The sequence below is a fragment of the Xiphias gladius genome, chromosome 21, assembly GCF_016859285.1.
Source record: "Xiphias gladius isolate SHS-SW01 ecotype Sanya breed wild chromosome 21, ASM1685928v1, whole genome shotgun sequence".
Taxonomy (NCBI): domain Eukaryota; kingdom Metazoa; phylum Chordata; class Actinopteri; order Istiophoriformes; family Xiphiidae; genus Xiphias; species Xiphias gladius.
In genome coordinates, this window is record NC_053420.1 from 13,344,030 (window position 1) to 13,364,118 (window position 20,089).

General features: G+C 41.8%; 2 protein-coding genes across 6 annotated transcripts in view; one reads left to right on the top strand and one right to left on the bottom strand.

Annotated features, from left to right (window-relative positions):
- atg7 (ATG7 autophagy related 7 homolog (S. cerevisiae)) overlaps window positions 1-14,002 on the top strand; it is a 61,614-nt gene extending 47,612 nt beyond the window's left edge. For all 4 annotated transcript variants that reach the window (XM_040116119.1, XM_040116115.1, XM_040116118.1 and 1 more), the window contains exon 19: window positions 12,754-14,002. In XM_040116119.1, coding sequence (XP_039972053.1) covers window positions 12,754-12,786 — 33 coding nt within the window. In that variant the 3' untranslated portion in view covers window positions 12,787-14,002. The remainder of the gene's footprint in view (window positions 1-12,753) is intronic.
- Window positions 14,003-14,174: 172 nt separating this feature from the next.
- The window catches only part of vgll4b (vestigial-like family member 4b), a 43,165-nt gene continuing 37,250 nt past the window's right edge, over window positions 14,175-20,089 (bottom strand). For both annotated transcript variants that reach the window (XM_040115541.1, XM_040115540.1), the window contains one exon: window positions 14,175-20,042. In XM_040115541.1, the coding sequence (XP_039971475.1) occupies window positions 19,786-20,042 (257 nt within the window). In that variant the 3' untranslated portion in view covers window positions 14,175-19,785. The remainder of the gene's footprint in view (window positions 20,043-20,089) is intronic.

A 20,089-nucleotide genomic window follows, 5' to 3' on the forward strand; every position in this document is an offset into this window, starting at 1 on the left:
CACACTTTCAAAATAGAGCAGAGGATTCTGGAGAGGGAGAATATGTGAGTTGTTTGACAAAGAAATTTTAAGAGCAGTAGACAGGGAGTCTTTGTAAAAAAATCAGTGAAGAGCTCAGAGAAAAGCAGATAAGAGTTGCCCATTCGAATGTTAGGAATCCTGAGAAAGTGAGAGCAAAATGCCTAAATATTTAAGAAAAAAAATGAAAGACATGGGGATAGAGTTGTCCTGAAATGGAGGGCGAGCAGTCAGTCATTGTCTCAAGAGAAAGAACAGGACCCAGCTGTTGCTCCGCAGGCCACCACACCCAGCCGAGAGAGACTCCATTTGTTGTTGTAGCTGTCCTTTATGACTCTGAGAGAAAAGAGGGAGAAAGGGGGGGTGGTGGTGGTGGTGGTGGTGGTGGTGGTGGAGACTTTTAGTAAAGAAAAGAAAAATAGGGAAAAGGGAAGCAAACATCCACCCTTCATTAGGAAATGGGAAAAGGAGTGAAAAGAAAGGAGGATACTGCATCACTTCCTAGTTTGCTGTCTCTCTATTATGACATGTGATTCCAAGGTTTGTTATCTGAGCAAGTGTTGTGTGTGCCGGTGCTTTGTTTGATTACCCCAAGACTCGGGAGTTTATGAAAACACAGCCAGGGGACATGACCTCAGCTGGGACCTGCACACTAATACTCTTCCCACCAGAGCTCTAAACCATCTCTTTTCCTCTTTTAACCAGTGTCACATCGCTTTCACTCCCAGCCATGTTATCCTTCACTATCCCTCTGACGTTACTTTTCTATGCCTATCTTCCACCTTTTGCCCCTGTTAGGTTTCATTTCTGCTCCTTTTGTCATTCACCCTATCCCTAATGTCACTCTCGTACCTCCCCTCTGCCTCAAAATTGAGATAGTTAAATGTATATTTCAGAACATGGGTTTTTGCCCTGAGCCAGTGGTGAACCACAGTGGTAGCGCTTTATCGTACAGTACCGTAGATACCTAGTATGTGGTAGGTACTCGGAGACAAATGAACACGCATATCATGTGCAACATATCACACAGCTGTATACAGTAGTGCAAGTTCAAGGAGAACTCCTCGGATTTTACACATTTAAGTTTACAGGTCTCAGGGAGGACTACTGCGTATGGGAGAAAAGTTGTTAATGCTTTTGTGGCTCCAGAGGGAGACGAGCGAAATTTGATAAACAACCTCAAGTGACCAGCGTCGGTTGGGGCTGAAGAATAAAAGTTTGAAAATGAAAAAAATCTCAGGGATGCGGATTAAGAAAGAAGTGACCTTACCAGACCTCTGTAGCCCGCTCCTCATCTCCGCTTGAGGCCGGCAGCTCGAAGCTACATTAGCAGTTACTTGCATAACGCACTCAAATCTCTGACTGAACTGATAGCGATTGAGTTGTATTGTGGGAACTCAGGGCGGCAGGTTTTTCAAGGGAAGAAGAACCTGTGGATTTAAAAAAAAAAAGGTGATATCTCTTTGTTCTGCTGCATCGATTTTTAATAATTTTTTGTTTTTGATAAAAAATATGTTTTGTCTGTGTAGCCAGATCCTGATTGACTCATTCCTCTGTGCCGTAGAGCTCCATTGTTGTCCAAAAACTATTAAAAACTCATCAATGAGCCACACTATTGCACTGGCTGATGTCTTCTCGTATCTGTATATATGACCCATTTTTTAAGGATTTCCGTCCTCAACAGGAACAAATGGGCTCAAGGTTGAGCGCCACAGACAGGGTAGGGAACTCAAAAAGTCTTAAGGAACTGACCAATGCATTGTTGCTTCTGGTTTTTTAATGGCATTTGTATTTGTATTATATAGAATAGAGTCTGATTAGCCTTTTCAGAGTCTTAGCCCAGTTCTGGATTAGCATTTGTGCCGTATAGTCTGCCTCTGTTGCCTCATGTCACACATTGCTGTCACATTTAACACATTTGTGCCCTGACCTCCAGGTGAACCACAGCTTTATTTAACAGTAGAATAATCACATACTTCTTTATTTTAAGTTCAGAAACACACACGCACACTAAACGGGTGCGTATTATGTGGAGCCTACCACACAAGTTCAGTATATAGTACCATAATGTAATACCAGACACTTGTTATGATCGCTATGACGTCATTCTTGTTCGCTTTAGTGTTAAATGTGGGTGTGTGGTTCAGTTTTTTCATCTAACCCGGTGGACAGAACATGTGCTGCTGAGAGGGCAGGTTAGGTTAGTGGGTACCCCTCCTCTTCCTGTCTCCACCCATGTCCTCTTCCTCTTCCTGTCTGAAATCTCAGTGAATAGAACGTACTCCCGTGCACACACACAGTTAGACACACACAAACACACATCTAGCCTGTTCACTGTGTTCCCCCCTGAGAGCTGTAGCCCTGGAACAATGAGGACACCAGAGAGAACACAGCGGATCGCTGCGGGGTGGGGTGGGCGGTGTGTGTGTGTGGGGGGGGGTTTCAATCCAGACTACTGTATTACGAGTTGGACATTTGGCACACGCTTGAGTTTTCCTATAACATATGGAATACCCAGGGTGGTGCTACGTGAATGAGAGGCTGCTATGTTATGTAGAGGTTTGAGTTATCGAGACTCTGAGTTGTTGAACTCTGATTACAGTGTTTTTTGGCAGGAGAAGGAACATAAAGAGCACAAAGTTTTGGCTCCGCAGGATCACTCGTGTGGTAGTTTGACAGCAGAGACAATAGAGACGCTGCTCTTCAGGCAGAAGGACCCCCATTACGGCTGGTCAAAAATGTGCCGCTTTCTGACTGTCAAGACTAACAACAGTTGTGTATGTTGGAGGAGGTCATTGTTATGTGTGGGATGTCTCGTCTAGGTTTAAACGATCAGAAAGTCTGTTCCCAGTTTTAGGGGAACCTGTCTTCATCCAAATCGGACTCACCTACAGCTTTGAATCTGGATCAGACAGTTTCGACATCTTACATCCACTGAGTCATCTGGAACTACTTTATCAAATTAGTGTTTTTACTGCCAAGCAATACTAGCCAAAACTCTGCTTTTTCTGTGGAATTGTATATGCTGCCTGGAGACATTACTTTATTAAACAGAAGACATTAGGAGCTTAAGAGTCCTCCGGTAGTATGTTTTTAGTTTTGGATGGCCTTGGATGGCCTGAAGTGGTAATGAGTAGAAAATGAAAGCCAGCGTGCGGCCTGCGTGAAGGCAGTGTACAAAGAGCATGACGGCTCTCCTCGCATGGGCTCTGACATGTGTCACCTAGAAAGAGTCACAATGGGAATAGCTGACAGATTACTTACATTGGAGGAAATGTTTGTATTAGAAAACCAAGCTTTGCATAGTATGTACTGCAGATCAGAAGATGTTGGTAACTGTGGGATATATAGTGAGATAAAATAAACCACATTCGTTTTGGTCCTCAAAACCACTAGTTGTCAGTACAGTAGGTGTCTTGCACAGGATTTCCTTCCAAAAAAAGTGCTTGTCATTTGTGATAGACCATGGCCCCTGGGTGTCTGGTGCTATCTGCTTCTGTAGGCATTTAAATTGGGGATCAGATCATGTTATATCAGGTTAGTCTTGCTCTACTCTGGACTCCATCACCAGGGAGTAGTGTGTATGTTTGGATTGGACAATGTAACAGTGTCATTATTCTTTTATATTTTATTTGTATTTACTTTACCATGACCCTTACCTGTCGTATACTTTTTGTGCCGCAGTAAGCTGCACGTTTTACACATGAGATTAGCATCTGCTTTATTTATCTAACCTTTTCTGGTGACTAATATTTGTTTGGGATTAAAGCTATGGGCTCATTTTCAAGAAACGAGCGAGACACGTGTGCTATCATACTTTTACAGATTGTTGATGAGTGCTCTTTTCTTATATTTGCAACAGACACGTGACATATTTAAAGGGAAAACCCAAGTAAATAAATGAAAAAACAACAAATGTAGATGCCTGAATGCAGAGGCCAAGGGTCACGGAGCGGTTTGATGAAAATGATGTGAATCATGTGCTATGGCCACGGTTACCAATTATAGTTAGAAATTTTTGGAGTGACGTCTTTGGTAGTGCTCTCCGCTACTATCATTAAACGACTAAATGAGGGAATATCTTTCAGAAGAAGAATAGATTTTAGGGATTAGCAGAATATGTGCCAAGATGCTAGCAGCTCGTGGTGTAACACCATACTAAGAAACCTAGTGTCAATTTGTCCCTGACTGTGTCACTCATCTGTATATCACAGTTGAATCCTGGGCATTCATTCCCAGGATTTGCTTTAGTGTTTTTTCTCTTGTTGTGTCTCTCTTGGCGTTCGTTTGTCTCTCACCTTCATGGTGAGGCACTGGTAGGTCTGAAACCCAGAGATTCTCTTATTTTGCTGTCTTTGTGAGGGCTTTGACCTTTTACTTGTTCACCCTACATGAAACTGCCTCTCTGCCGGTGAAATCACCACACTGCAGATTCCCGCCACATTCTGCAGGAATGTCTGAGGGGAATTCAGGAATGTAGCTGGGAATGCAGCGTGCAGCAGCAGCAGCAGCAGTTGGTGTTGTTATGGGCCGCATGTGGTCTCTGCTGACATAGTTGCTGATGCACTCATCAGCGTCTATGTCTGTGTACTTTTGCGGCATGTACTTGCAAGCGGTGTGTGTGAGTTCACTTAAGTGTGTTACTGGAAGAGGAGAATCAGAAAAAATAGGGTTTACCACTCTTAATCCCATCTGATCTTTTTACTGGAACATGACACGCTTTCTTCCCAGACCAAGATTAAGTCTGAATATTTATTCAACCAATTACATTTCCAGCAGCGTTTTACTATAAACTGTGCAAGGGTCATAATGGATAAGAGAAGGTAGACAACAGAATCATTAGGGCCTTTAAACAGACTGTTCTCTTTTTCACAAAAACCTGAAGCCAGTGCAGATATTGGCTTACGTTCAGATTTTATAATGCATGCACTCACGTTGTCATCAACCCTTTCTCACACACACAAATACATAGATATATTGCCCTACATATGCGTATACCCTGCACTACATCATAGTATTGCAGTGCACTTTTTAATCAGTGAGCATGAGAACATTTACCTTTTGTTTTAAGAGTGTGTTTTAAAGGAGAAATTGCAGGATACAGATACATTCACAGTATACTCTCTTGTTCAATTACCATTACACCACGGCGCAGCCTAATGCAAAATCTATGGTTTTGGGTGATGAATATTTAAATCTACATATCAGTAATAACCTAAGATCCATCTGGCACAGGATGGTAACATTTTTAAGGGATCAGTAGAGATGGCAGCACCAAGGCATGTGGAAGTGGAAGATGCCAAAACACAATGTCAGTTTGTTAAACTGCTGAGCTTGTAGGCCAAACACACCCAGCGTTTTCACACGTACTGGGATAGAAATGGGCCGCTTCGATCTGCTGCAGAGCCACATACAGTGGCTCTTATAGGCTCCCGCATTACTCAAGATAACGTGCAGCACCTCCATCCTGGTGACAGGTGCTGCTTCAGCTGGACAGGGTGCCACAGGACGGGCCCTCTGACCTACTGCCTGGCATAATTATTCTGGGTAATAAACAGAAAACCATAGAATAAATGTGTCGTTTGCTTTCCTAATGTCAGTGCTGCCATTAACAAAAGTATGGAAAACAGTGCATGCACATTTTTTGGTACTTAATGCAGACACGACCGTATGCACTGTGCATTTCAAGTGATAAAAAAAACCGCAAACGTTAACCTAGATGACAAGTCAAAGGATCACCTAAATTAGGACAACAGACATTGGTATCCCTGTACAACAAAAGAAAAATTTTGTGAAGTAGTTGCCTGCCACATGAAAACGACAAAGGCAGCAAGATTCTCAATAAACCCAATCACAAGTGAAGGGATCCCTGTAATCCTCAGAGCCCACATTAAGTAGATAAAATGTTTTACCGTATCTGCATTATTTTCACACACTATTACATACTATAGTTTGAAATGAGCCCAAAGTCAAGATTAAAAAAAAGAATAGAAGATTTTTTTCCTTCTTTTTCCCAGATAAAAGGCTCAGGTTCCCGCTAAACCAGATAAAGGTTGTTCCTTCAGCCGCCCCTCAGGTGATTGTAGACCTTATCACACCTTTGTACTTCAAAGTGCTGCTGTTTCACAGCTGAATACTCTTCCATACCAGAAACCGAATCCTCGGAAAGGCTACACCCACACTACATTATTAATTTTGCATCAACTGGCCTGAATGCACAGTTCATTTGGGTGTGTGTGTGTGTGTGTGTGTGTGTGTGTGTGTGTGTGCGTGCGCAGTACTAGGAAATTCATGTATATTGTCAGTGTGTGAGTGGTTATGAACATGTGGACGAGTGAACATGTCATCCAGGGTCGCAAAGGGCTTGTTTTAGCATCATGAAGTCAGCAGAAACACACACACCTGCTATTGTTGTCACTGTTTAGGTCATTTCCAGTGCAGTGTCTTTTCTAGGTATTGCAAGTGTTTCCAGGATGAGTTGATTGAGGTTAGCCAGTGGAGAGGACAGGAATAAAAATGACAAACGAAGAGAAAGAAAAAAGGAAGCTGGGGTAAAGAGTTTGGCCCTCATTTCAAACTACCAAACTGTTGTGAGCTGAAAACATTAAGTAACGTGTATATTTACTTCTTGTAGTGACACGAGTTCAACTCTCTTTGATTGTATAAGTAGCTGGGGGGGTCTTCCTCCCCCTTCTCGATGAACCCGCCCGCGGGGGGGTCTTATGAGAGGGATGAAAGGGGAAGCATCCACCCCTCATTAACATAAATCATCAGACACATGCCCCTGGCTAACAGATGTTAGGTCATTCGTTAGAGGAAACAAGAATTTCCAGGGCTGCCACCCCTTTGTGAAGTTTGAACCAGCTGCCCCGTACTGATATGTCTGCAGAACAATAGCTTCAGGTTGGTTTTATAGATCAGAAAGCAAGAATGAACAAAGTTTGGCTTCATTGAAGACAATGATTCTGCAATTTTCAAGGAGCAGACAGCTTAAAACACCATCATATCTCCATATTTAACAACTCTAAAATGAAAATCAATTCTCAGACATGACTCGTGTGCATTATTTCTTATGTGTTTATTTATAAACACTGAACGTGGACAACACTCTGCCAAATCTTCAATCAGTGATATTAAGTTTCAGGACTTTTCTCCAAACACAGCGGCTACACAGTTTTATTTCACTGCCAGTAGTGCTGACTAAAGCCACTTTCAGCCACGCACTTCATAATGTGCAATAAGCCAGGCCATTTTTTTCTCAAAAGTCACAACAACAGTCTTACTACATCCGGCTTAGTAAGATTTCTGTAACACTTTCAACGCAGCACAAGTCTGAATCGAATGCTGCCACATTACTGTAAAGGCCACGGTAGCTCAAAGTTAAATACACAAAAAGAGAAATTACTTGTACAGCTTGTTAAATATATTGTCATAAACTAAAATCGGCCAGTTTTTTCTTGATTATTCTCACGTAAGCAGTTTGATAGTTATTTTGTTCTCCCTTGCAGTGCGGACCAAGAGACAAGAAACATATCTCATACACCCACGATATTAGTCGGACCAACACTCCTGCCCTACGTGTTCCACTCTCATCAACTTTATGAATGAATATCCAGCAACACACTTTACATTCAGCATAAAAGCAAATCCAAATGAAATGCCCCAACGTAACACCCTGTCATTCAATTTTTGTGTCTGACTTTATAAAACAGGCAGCAGAGGTCTCTTCATCTCTTCATCTTCATATTAATGTGCTTTTCAACTCAACGCTTGGCAGCAGGCACCAAATTTGACCCAAGCATTTCGGCTCTTTCTGGAAAAGTCCTATCATGTCCGAATGAAACCATAATGAACATTTACGTAACATACACACATGCCTGGTTGACAAAAAGCCATTACTCGAACTGAAAAGAGCTTATAAAGAGCTGAAAAGAGTTGTGCTATCTCTCCAGTGAGGGGCCTGGATGACAGCGTGTCTCACACTGTTTATAATGACAGATACCAGGTGCAGTCCTCACATTTTCCTTAGCTTTGTAAAAACTCACATAAACTATGCAAGATCACAAGAATGAAACATATATTCACTTAGACAGGATCCCTTACTTTTCTTCCTCTATGTTCCGCACACAGTCACTGCTATATCCAGCAGCCATAAACCACGTCACTCTGTGTGGTCCACTAATTGCATGTCAGATGGAGCCAGTCTCCATGATGAAAGCTTGACTTTGCGCTTTGTGCTTTGGTGTCAGTTCTAATATGTAAAGCAGATGTGTGTTTAATAGCAGAGCCCATCGGTGCTTGTGCAGCACTGCCTAGCTGAATGGCTTTAGAGGTCGGATTCCCACTGGGGCCACCCGCACTTAGGATGTGTTCCTGTAAGTAGGCTCAGGATTTTGTGTCAGCTCGCCTAAGGAGCAACAACCCCAAACCATGTGCGTGAAACTGGTAATGTCATTGAAATCCCACTGATCTGGAAAGTGGCTTCTTAATAAACTGCGATGCCAGACAGCAAATATTTTGTAGTTCTGGTGTTACTCTTCCAGAAGCAGTGCTTTGACCCAGGCCTGCGGAGTGGTAAATATTGCTAAAGACCCTCATGCTGAGGCTTGTGTTGTATTTGTGGGGGAACAATAATCAGCAGCAGCAGAGAGTTGGCTGTGACTCCACCAGCCTCGGCTCCCAGCTAAAACCTCCTCTATCTGATCAGATCCCAGCCTTGTTTCAACCACTAGCCTGGATTATGCTTGTCATATCAGCCGGAGCCCAACTGATTACAAACACAAACACATTCACACAATGATTACATGCAGCTTACTGTCGGACTTTATGAATCGTCCAGCAAGCTTTTTTAACCTGCAGTGACTGAAGGTCCAGAAGCGATAAGACTGCTTCAGAGTTAAAGATGTGTTGTTGTTTGTGTTTCTGCCAATCCCTTTGAGGTGCTGTCATGGTCTGTGTGTACGTGTGTGTCGTGTGGGGGTCAACCACTTAGGAGAGATCCAGGCTAGGGCTGCAGCGAACAATGTGTTTTATTGTTGTTTGTTGGGCTGCTCAGCTCACGTACTTGGACAAGCAAGACAGAGGTTAGATTTGTACTTTATTGTTTGTACTTTCAAACAGTATGGTTCAGTTTGAATGCGGTAAGGGGCAAAGTGTCTGAGGATGAGGACAAACCGATGCGTTTGACAAACACGCTAGCTGGGATAATGCTATGTCAGCTGACGTTAGCTGGGGTTGCTAACTTTACTGTAAATTCCAATATGGTAGCATCCTTTTTTTCAAACATAACGTGTAACCAGTAAAGCTATAAAATGTAAAAGTATAAAAAACAAAGTGTAAAATGCTCATCGGCTCAGTTACTAATGTACTAGGCCGTAGGCTAGTTAGCTGGGAGACATATCCGTTCTTAGCACTTGTTTCTGTGGTTTTTTTTGGTTTTGGAGAAGCTAAAAAATATAGACACTTCCCTCCACACGCTTTATATCCTGTATGTATGAAGTGTCAGTTTAATGACAGCCCCAAGGCACGCCGCCTCAACACGTCAGGGCTGCGCTGCCTAGTTACAGTTGCTGAGCTATGATAGGACGATCGCTGTTTGGGGGCGGGGTTTAGCAAACCATCAGCTGCTACAATCATACGATCATATATATACAGTTGACACATTGGAATTTTCACAATCAATTTTAAATGGCTGCTGATTAATTTACTGGGAAATGACTGTTTGACTCAGGGCTTACTCAAGCCTTCCTAAAAATAACCTAAGCCTTACAGTTTGATTGCTTGTTTTTCAATGCTTTACATTCAGGTCCACACTATTTGTTAACTTAGAATGAAAGAAGTTGGTGATTTCAATAAGCTCCATAATTGAAGCGAGCAAAGAAGTAATTTATTTAGATCTCAGCTTTACAGAAATCTGCTTATGCATTGCAGCAACAGGGGTAAACGGTTGAGAAACATCCCAAGTATTCAGCCGTGCTTGAAAGAGTGTAGTAAAGTTGTTGGCTTCAGTTTGCTGGAGCCGTTCACGTTACATAAGGTCTTTCCCTTCTCTCTCCCCCCTTCTTCTTTCATTTTGCACAAAAGATTTCTCAAAACACGCACACACGCCATCAGTGCGGCATGGCAGCTGTCCAGAGAGGGGCTCCGATGTCGCCTCATTTCAAAGAGCTCTTTGCTTGCTGTCCTTTTGATGCTCGCTCCCCAGCAGCAGTGGAGCAGAAATGCCCAACATCCAGCTTTGATATGAATTTGTCCCTGACTCTCCGCACTGCCCAGCGACTCTCCGACTACGCACATTTTCAGTTTTAGTCTGTACTCTGGTGGACTGCGGTTCAGGTTGTCGTACTGCAGAGTTGTCTCTCAAGCCAAAGTACTGGCACAAGCGACTTCTGGCCACACGAGTACCCGAATGCAGGTACACACAAGTCTTTGACTAAAAACATAAAGCTAAACGAAAACCGGCACCGGAAACATCCCTGTTGAAATAGATAGGCCAAGAGAAAAAGTACGTAAAATGGAAGACTCTGACTCAAGAGGAAACTAGGACTGAGGAAACTGTTGGTCTTAAATTTATTACATTGATTGTTTCACATGAACCGACCCGGTCTGGCTCCACGGTATAAGGACACGTGCTGTAGAGCAGAAGCGGCAGAGCCATTACCGCCCCTCCACGTTTTGTTCCCCTCACACCGCTGTAGTCAGTAACCGTGGGGCCACAGCACATAGCAGTTACTATAACGATGTGTGTAATTATAGTCTCTTCCTCTTCATATTCCTGCCTCTCTTCACAAATATGACACGGAAAAAACAGTGTTTGACAAATGTGTCAGTATTTAGAACGAGTAGAACAGGGTAACTCTCTATGTCACTGAAAACGTTCCTCCCCATACATGTTGAATTGAATGCTTTCCTGCAGACACGTTTCACATGTTACACTGACTTTCTGTACACTGACCAGGAAACTTATTAGGGGAATTATTTGGGAACTGACAGAACCAAAAATGAAAGCGTTGCCAAATTCAGTTCGGAAACCTTTTAGTAAACATTTGATATTTATAAATTCAACCTTATAAACCATTTAGTTTTCATTTTGATGAAGATGCATTTGTGTCGGACTATTTGTGGGTTTAGAGCTGAAATGATTAGTTGATCAGCAAACTACTATTCAGCAACTGTTGTGGTGGGCATTTTTTATGTTTTCTGACCTTTTTATAGACCAAACGATTAATGGAGAAAATAATCTGCTTGTTAATTGCTAATGAAACTAATTGTCATTTGCAGCCCAGCATTGTTTGTTTAGATGGTTTGTGACTTTTTTCTGGTGACTCCAGATGTTTTCCTTGGGTCTGCATGTGTGTGCATAAATTCACTACTGTGTTGCAGGCAGTATTGTACAATGTAAAAGGAGGGGGCATTTAATTTTCTTGCTGTTGTAGTTGCAGTGGAATTCCCATTTCAGCTCTTTGAGTGGTGAAGCAGCTCATTTAAAGTAACCCTGCATGTATGTGTCAAAAGTGTGTGTGTGTGTGTGTGTGTGTGTGTGTGTGTGTGTGTGTGTGAGTGTGTGTGAGAGAAACATTCCAGTGGTAGAGGTATGTGAATTACGTCTTACAGAGGGAGAATGTGAAGAATCTGCTGCCATGAGAAGGCCACTGTTGTTTACTGACACAGTATTGCAAAGGAGGTTTCTCTCTCTCTCTCTCTCTCTCTCTCTCTCTCTCTCTCTGTGTGTGTGTGTGTGTGTGTGTGTGTGTGTGTGTGTGTGTGTGTGTGTGTGTGTGTGTGTGTGTGTGTGTGTGTGTGAGTCATATGCTGCTGTCACTTCCTGTTAAGAAAGCTTTTAGCTGGGATTGTAAGTAATTATTTTTAAAGCTGTTACACACAATTGGTGAATGTAGCCAACAAATGGGAGCTGCAGGATCCCTGTATGATCTCTAAAGTGCATTTTGTTGTAACTAGTTAATTGTCTGTTAGTCCTGTTTTTGTCTCCTCCAATTTTTTTTTTTTTTTTAATGAAATCAAACATTCGTGGCTGTTTGTAGACATGTATTAAATCAGTGCAAACTCAATGGATCTAACACTATGACTTAAATCAGCCCTTCTTGATCCCTATTGGATTTTATTTTATTGCAATGTTTTCTGTGGTATAATTGTGGTTACTCAGTGTGTGTTTTACATGCATGTCTAAAGCCCACTAAACTATGTCAGAACAACTTTAGATAGCTCAGCAAAGCTGTTATTGTTATATGTATGATGCCTAATGACTTTGTGTGGTGTCCATACATTTGTTAAGTTCACTCTTGACCTTGATAATAGTAGTTGGACGGAAAACTGCAAGGTAGCAGACATGGTTTTTAAACAATGCATGATATGAAATATTTCCCAAAAAAGTCTTTGCAGGTGTTTTATGAGGAAAGAAAATCTCTCGTGTTTGTTAGAGCTCAAGGATACACACAATGGTGGGTGAGAAACACTGACTGGGAGCATAACTTTTTGTATGTTTACGAGCAAACTCCATAGAGCACCTTTTAAAGGCCACTTGCTCGCCTGTTCTGGAGCCTTCGGCTACATCTCACCGACCAAACTCCGCCGAAGCTGCAGAAACACACTTAAGAGCTTGAGTGAAGACTATTTGGTCAAACCACATAGACCTTGTTTTGAAGACAAAATAATGACTTCTGTGTAAATTGTTTATTTCATGATCTTTTTCTGTTCTGTCTTTTTGCGTCTCATCAGATTTGGGACATGAGCGATGACGAGAGCATCTGAAGGACTGGATGAACAAACCCTGAGCCACCAAAGGACTGGACACTCCAATCCATGTTTCCGTCTATTTCTTTTTAATGGACCATATATTTTCAAATGACAAGGGGAGCGAGTGGCTGACCGAGGGCTTTGTGGACAACACTGGACGCAGTCATAAAATTCAACTCATCAAAACCAAAAACTGCTTCAGAAAAGTTGCTTTAAAATTCCTATTAGTCCTTATTTGGATTCAAAATCGTTGGACCTTCAGAGGTGAGTAATAATTTGGCTAAAAAAGATAAACCGCAACAGAATCCGATTCGGTGAGCGTCTTTTTCTTCAGCGTGACATTAGAAACAGGATCAAGTCGGGATTCCACATTGTGTACATGGAGCTGTTGTATTTAAGGGAGAATGTTCCTGCTTCTGTTACTTAATGATGTTATCAGTCACTGTTACTCACGGATTGGAGTCGGCTCAACACGCCACATTTGCATTGAAAAAGCTTCACTGAATGGTGACAGGCCTTTTGGCAAGACTTTGACATACTGCATCTGCTCGCTCATTCAGTTTGAAAAAGAGCTTTGGGTGAATTATGAAAATACAGAAACACGGAGGACAACTCAGCAAATCCATCCATCTCCCCGTCTGTTTACTAGCGACTGTGATTCATACAGTACAGTTAATAGTAAAACCAGCTTTGTAACTTTCAAAGTGTTACTCTGAGAAAACACCTGCACAGATGTTACTGTACAGCAACTGAACTGTGGCTTCTGATAGAGAAACAATTTAGTTACTGTAGAAACCCTGGAGCACACAGCTGCAGTTTAATCTAAAAGAGCCAGTGGACAAACCAAAGGTCTTTTTGGTTCGTTTGTGTTGAGGCGTGCATGTGCTTGTCTGTGCAATTTTTGTTTTCTTTTTTTACTCTGTGCCCTGTGTCTGATCTGCTAACATGTACAATGATTTCAGTGTAGTGAAATGTAAATTTCAATAGCAGCTTAGGTACTTATGGAAGAGGATTAGTGCAATGTGAAATAGAGATTGAAGTCAGAATTGTGAGGAAAACACAGAATTCTAAAATAAAAAACCCAGAAGTTAGACGTTTGTCTTCAGTTAGATTAAACTCAGGATTCACTTTGTTTTCATAATTCTGTCTTTCCTCCGAGCTGTTTTGTTGCCCTAATTCTGTACTTTAAGTATTTAACCAAAAACTGGAATAAATTATATTGCTGCATTCAGATGTGTTTTACATTCTTCTGCTTTTTATGACACACTATATCCTTCCATACATTCGCTTCATGTGAATCTTTGCACCTATTTGATTCCCAAAAATAATCATCCACTTGTACTATCTGCGTTAACTGTTACACGGCCACAAACAGAGACCCACACAATCAGAAAGTGGTTTAAAAGCACTTTATTGTTCATCAAGGCTACTTTACGTACAAAAAAGGTGGCCTGCCAAAACCTTTTTAGTAGGAGGAGACACAGAGCCACAAATTGACTGTTGTTTTCTTGATACAAATCGTTTTGTTTGTTTTTTTTGTTTTTGTTTTTTTTGTTTTTTTGTTGTTTTGTTTTTTTTGTTGTTTTTTTTTTTTTTTTTTACAGTTCAGAGTATTACTACCACTAAGTACGTGCTACTTCCACTTCAAAAAAGGACCTGGAAAATGTCGTACAGTCAGAGTAAAGACCAACTCCTCTTTGATTTATCTCACAATTTTTCATGTTGTCTACAGATGCAAAATGGCCTCTACAGATGGGAACCGTGACATCCCCAAAGCTCATATGCTGCTTGGCTCATCTCAGCCTCACTGACAGGCAAGGAAGCAGATGAACTTAAGCACAACGTATGCTCTCAGATTTTCATCGGCTAAGCTTTAGTGTTATGACAAGCTAAACCAACCCGACAAATGTTCTCAAATAGACTGATGGTTTTACTTGTAGCTCAGTCCCCATCTGTAAACCAAAAACAGTCATCAAAAGACTTCCAAAACCCACAATTTGTATTGCTTACATGCAGTGGTGGAAATTTTACCTGCCTGCTAGCCCATGACTAATGTTGATTTTTAAAGTTCAATGCAAATGGTTTGGAAATGGCCGACAAGATGCACCGGGCTAGTGGCAAAAATAATTCTGTTCCATCGATGCAGAACATGCTAGCTGATCAAGAGCCTGCTAACAGGACAAACTCACTTTGCTCATGAGTGAAACGTTTGTTCAGATGTCTCAGACGTCACATGGTAAAACACAAGTTAAATGATTGCAGAACATCAGGGACCAATGGAAGTAGCGATTGTCACCGACACACCAGTGGCTTATTGTGGTTTCATACATTTACTGTGCTCCTGCACTTGAACCTTTACTCTAACAAGACAAACTCTATAAACAAAAAAGATCAACTTTTTTCACAAAAAAAGAAAAGGCAATGATTACAATACAAGGACAGGGAAAAACAACAATTAAATAGCTACATATCATTAACAAATTAATTGTTCCTCAAAAAATACCTACGATTTTTTTCTCTGTACATTCGTTACGCACAGCGTAATGATGGTCTTATAGTTACCTATTATAAAAAAGTATTTTTTTCTTAAGTGATTTTCCTACAGTGTGTAGGGAGTGTGTGCCGAAGCAGAAAGAGAGCCTCCTACCTACAGGGTGGTAGTGAAATAATAATAAGAATAATAATAGAAAAACAAAATCTTCTGGACACCGAGCCCTTTTCCCACGTGTTTTCTCGTAAATTGCCAACTGCATCCAATCTCAATCAGAGTCAACGGAATCTGAGAGGAGGAGGAGGAGGTGTCACTGTGAAAAGACTTTGAGCAGCAGCTGAACATCTTGTGGCTCACAGACCGTGCTTACAGAAGCTCAGCTCCTGAAGCTCTGCCACCACAACACCCCATCCCCCGTCGCCCAGCCATAAATCACCGTCCAAACCGCTCTGGACCTGTCAAGGAAAGCCCACTGAGATGGTAGAGGACTTATCTGCTATAGAAATGAAGTCCCTGTCAGTTGGGTTATGATCCAAAATTTGGGCATTCTATAACATTTACCACCAGTTCTCGTTCTGTCACATCTGTTCTGATAGTTGCGGATGGAATGTGTGGACATTCTAGAACATTGTTGTTCCACGTAGAGAACTCCGTACTGGATGTGCTCGTCATATTCTACAAAAATGACCTAAACCAGACCTTGTCACCTATTAACCTCATCTCAGAGACATGAAATGATTCTCTCCCTTTACTGCAGAATTACACTGAACTTTTTTCCGACCCCACTTCTCCAATTTCTACGCTCTGAATGTTGTCAAAATTGTTATGGCATCGGTTGTTCCTTTGTCACACGGTATAGATTTGTGGCCAAAAAGAGCAAACCTCGAAACCTTGTTATTTCGGTAAAGATGCAGGAAACTGTCGACAGGGAGCTCCTGGGACAAGTGGCCCTGGCTGGTTATTAGCTCGGTCTGTTGATTATGGAGATACTGAGTGTGTATGAGGCCTGTACAAAGTTCCCTATAGGAGGAATGTATGCCACCTTGGCGCAGGGTCTTTCATAGAGTAAAATTCATTTTTTCAGACTGCAGCAGTCTAGCTTAACTGCAGCCACAACACAATGTTTTTCAGAAAGGAAAGCGATGAAATACAAATAAAAAGTCTGGACACCAAGTCAGAACACAAAAAGTCAACTGCTAAGGGTTGAGAGAGCTTAAATTCAGATAACCACTAATAAAGTGTTCTTTTGTTCGCTAGCATCTCTCCAGTGTTTTCAATGCTATTTTTGAGATGTTATTTTTTGCTTTAGTCGTACAAAATTATTCTTAGTGTGATCGTTTTACGACACTTTTGTAAGGGTCAAAAAGACGTTTGAGAGCCGTCATCACTAACTCTTGTTGTAAACAATACCTTGTTTTCCAAAAGCTTCATAGCCTCCTAGCTTGTCCTCTACTAAGTACTTTTTGGACTGCAGCAAGAAGGTGGGTAAAGGCTGGTATGAAGGTGGTGATTTTAAGACGGCACCCAAATCGACTCACAACAATAAAGTCATTTTTCTTTGTCTTAGGCCAAGATGCCTTTGCGGAAAACAAGGCCCTGTGGACTAATTTGTGCCAATTTGGTGTCTCAGCTCAGTCACGCTGAAGGCTGTAGCATCCTGTACCACCGATGGATCAACATCTTATGAAAACCTTAACGGGCTGCGTGTGCCAAAGCCAACTCAACACCAGAACGATCACGGCTCTGCTGCAGGAGTGAGCAAATCGTCTATCGTGCCGAGATGGTTTTGAGAAACGCAGCTCTCATCATTAAACAGAGCCTGTCCGGAGGCTGTCCCACTACAGATGTTTGTTACCATACTGATATTAATGGAAAACAAAATACAAAATTGTAATAACAATAACAATAATAATATGGAGTACAACTGACCCAGCAGTGAGTGTATAGTGTCTGTCCGTTACTAAAAATGAAAGAAGTAACAACTAACATCCGAATGAAAAGGCTAATAGTAGTTAAGATTGAAATGCTTAAAAACACTAATAGATACCAGCTATTAAAAACAAAACAAAACAAAAAAAACATGCATCTGTAAAAAGCATCAGTTTACCCTTCAAACCTTGTAGAAATCTTCCAAACCACAGTGTGTAGGTGAGGGGGGAAGGGAGGGATGGCAGGGTGTTAGCCAAATGTAATTACAACACCCATGTTCAAAGAGGTACAAAAACAAAGGTGTGTTTGAAGAGATCTGAATAATCATCTCTCCCCCGGTCGAGAAACCAGACTTTTTTTTCTTCTTTCAACCACAAAGTGACATGTAGTGTCATCTAACCCCTCATCACTGTCAACGGTTAAGCCTGTGAAACACATCAAAGCACATTGTTCAGCAAACACCGATCTTTAACGCACTGCAGGCTGTACAACTTTGTTTTCAGTCCTAAACTCCTCTCATAATGGTTGTGATGTCCGTCAACACCACAGTTAACCGATTTGATAACCTGACCGCGCTTGTAAAATCGCCATGCAACAGCTTGGCACAATTTAAGCAGATGAAGTAGTTTTGTATGTTTTGGTTGGGGCAGCAATATATTTATCCATGCCGATACTGATCAACACTGATTAATTCACAGATTGGATATATGTGTAGTTGATCATACATACCGGCTCTGTATGTAGCCGGCTGGGCCATGTGATGCATTTGCTATCCCAATTTATTTTGAATACTGAAGATTTATCAAGTTATATAGTTAAAAATCTCAATAGAATGGTGAAGAGAGGTGAGTGGGTGAAAAAAACTAATTCTGGCCACAACCTCCTCATACTTTCCACTCCAGTTTACGTGAAGTGAATTGCAGGCTGGAAGTGGAGTGAATTTACGGGGTTTTCCTTTGGATATTTTGTACTGGCACATAAAACTTTCCTTACACTTCTCATGGCAGCTATAGACAAAATCTCTTAATATATTTTGAAGTTACCATAAAAAGGGTGAAACATGAGTTTATCCTTGATTTACCCGACTTGTACCCTTGTTTTGGGGATGTTATCCGGGGAAGTGGCATAATATAGCAGCTGGGGGATTACTGCTTCTATCAGTGTCCACAGTAACAGATGTTTACTTAAATTTAAGAGTGGCTAGTTCCTGCCACAGTTTATCTGATTGTTTATACCCCTACCCTTAATAAGGAGAGCTCTCTGCACCCACAACTCTGACGTAATGTGGACTGATAATCTGTCAAGTGCTGGTGGGGAGGGATCAGTTTACTTAACGGTAACTACACACGCTACACAGTCAGAACCAAGAGATGGACCAACAGTTAGGATATGGCTTGGTTTTAGTCAGTCAGACCTGACAGTGGTTGCCAGTGACAATACAAGCAAAGTTTTTTCACCCACTTTCTCTTCCCACGCAAACATGTTTTTGTTTTTTTTAAGTTAGCAGCTGTACAACTCAACATGCTGTGATGTGACAAAATTCTTTTTATATTGGGACACATGGTATTCAAATCCATATTACTTTGCATATAGCTACCATTTTGTACTGCCCAACACTGGTATGTATTTTTCCATTGTTTTTTTAGGATTGCATTCAATAAATAATGCATAATAATGAGGCTTAGACTGTTCACGTCATGGCCAGGATGAAATTATGCCCGAAGTGAATTTTAAACAGGAGTTAATGGGAGATCAGATTGAAGTCAAAATCGGCTTCATCAGACCCAGTGCGTGCAGGGCCAGATTGCAACATGGACATGCCAGCCTTTACCCTCTACTGCAGTAGTGCAAATCAGACCAAGTCGATCGCTTGAGTATACACATACAGTAATAGAATCACCTGAACACATACACTGGAGAGAAGGGGGAGAGAGAAGGAAGGTTAGAGAATAAAAAAAAGATAGAACAGAAGGAGGAGGCTAAACAATGGCTTTTTGTTGTTGTGTTTTTGATGCGGGCATGCATAAACATCAGCGTCTAATGCTTCTTTGGTAACACAGGCAGGTGGTTTGAGATTATTTTCTCCAAAGTGTTTCTTATCTTTTCTATCAAATGTCAGGCATCTCATAATGCAGAAGCAGTACACAAAACTACTGTTAAAGAAACGAAAATTAATAATTAAAACACTGCCTTTCCTCTCTCTCTTTATGTACATATAACTACAGACACTTGCTCAGCTCCAAGCTTGATATGCAGGGATGATGAATGAATGGAAGGAGCAGCTTAATGCTCCAGTCAGTCCCCAAGTCGAGCCCTCATCACTCATTACTGATTGTTGTCTGGCATTAGCCTACCAGAGGACAGAAGGAAAAAAAAAAAACCCATTTTGTTATTGCTTGATGATCCTCTATGAGTGCACAGAAAGACAGAGTAGGCTTGAGGGTTGTGGATGTTTTTTAGGAGACCAGCAGGCAGGCATTCCTTCTGGGATGCTGGTGACAGACCAGGAGTGACGGGGGCATGGGTGTTGGAGCTGGGATGATTGGGAGGGCTAGGGAAACGGGCAAATCCTTCCTTCTAAAATCCCTCCCCCTTCAGGAGACCACGGAGGGGGAGTGGTTGTGATTGACCATATGACTGTCGGGGGAGGAGTTTGGGCTGCTGCCAGATGACGAGGGGCTCCCTTTATTTTTGATCTGCAACCAGGTCTCGCCCAGCGCCTTGGCAAAGTGGTCGTCCACCGAGCCTGTGATGGACACCGAGTTGGTGGCAGCGGGCTCAGGCTCCTTGTAGTTCTTCCCGAGGCTGCGGCGGAAATGCTCTTCAATTACTGGGTCGCAGGCTGTGTTGGCTAAAAGAGGCAAGATAGGAGTAGGCAAGAGAGCTTTTAGTTCCCAT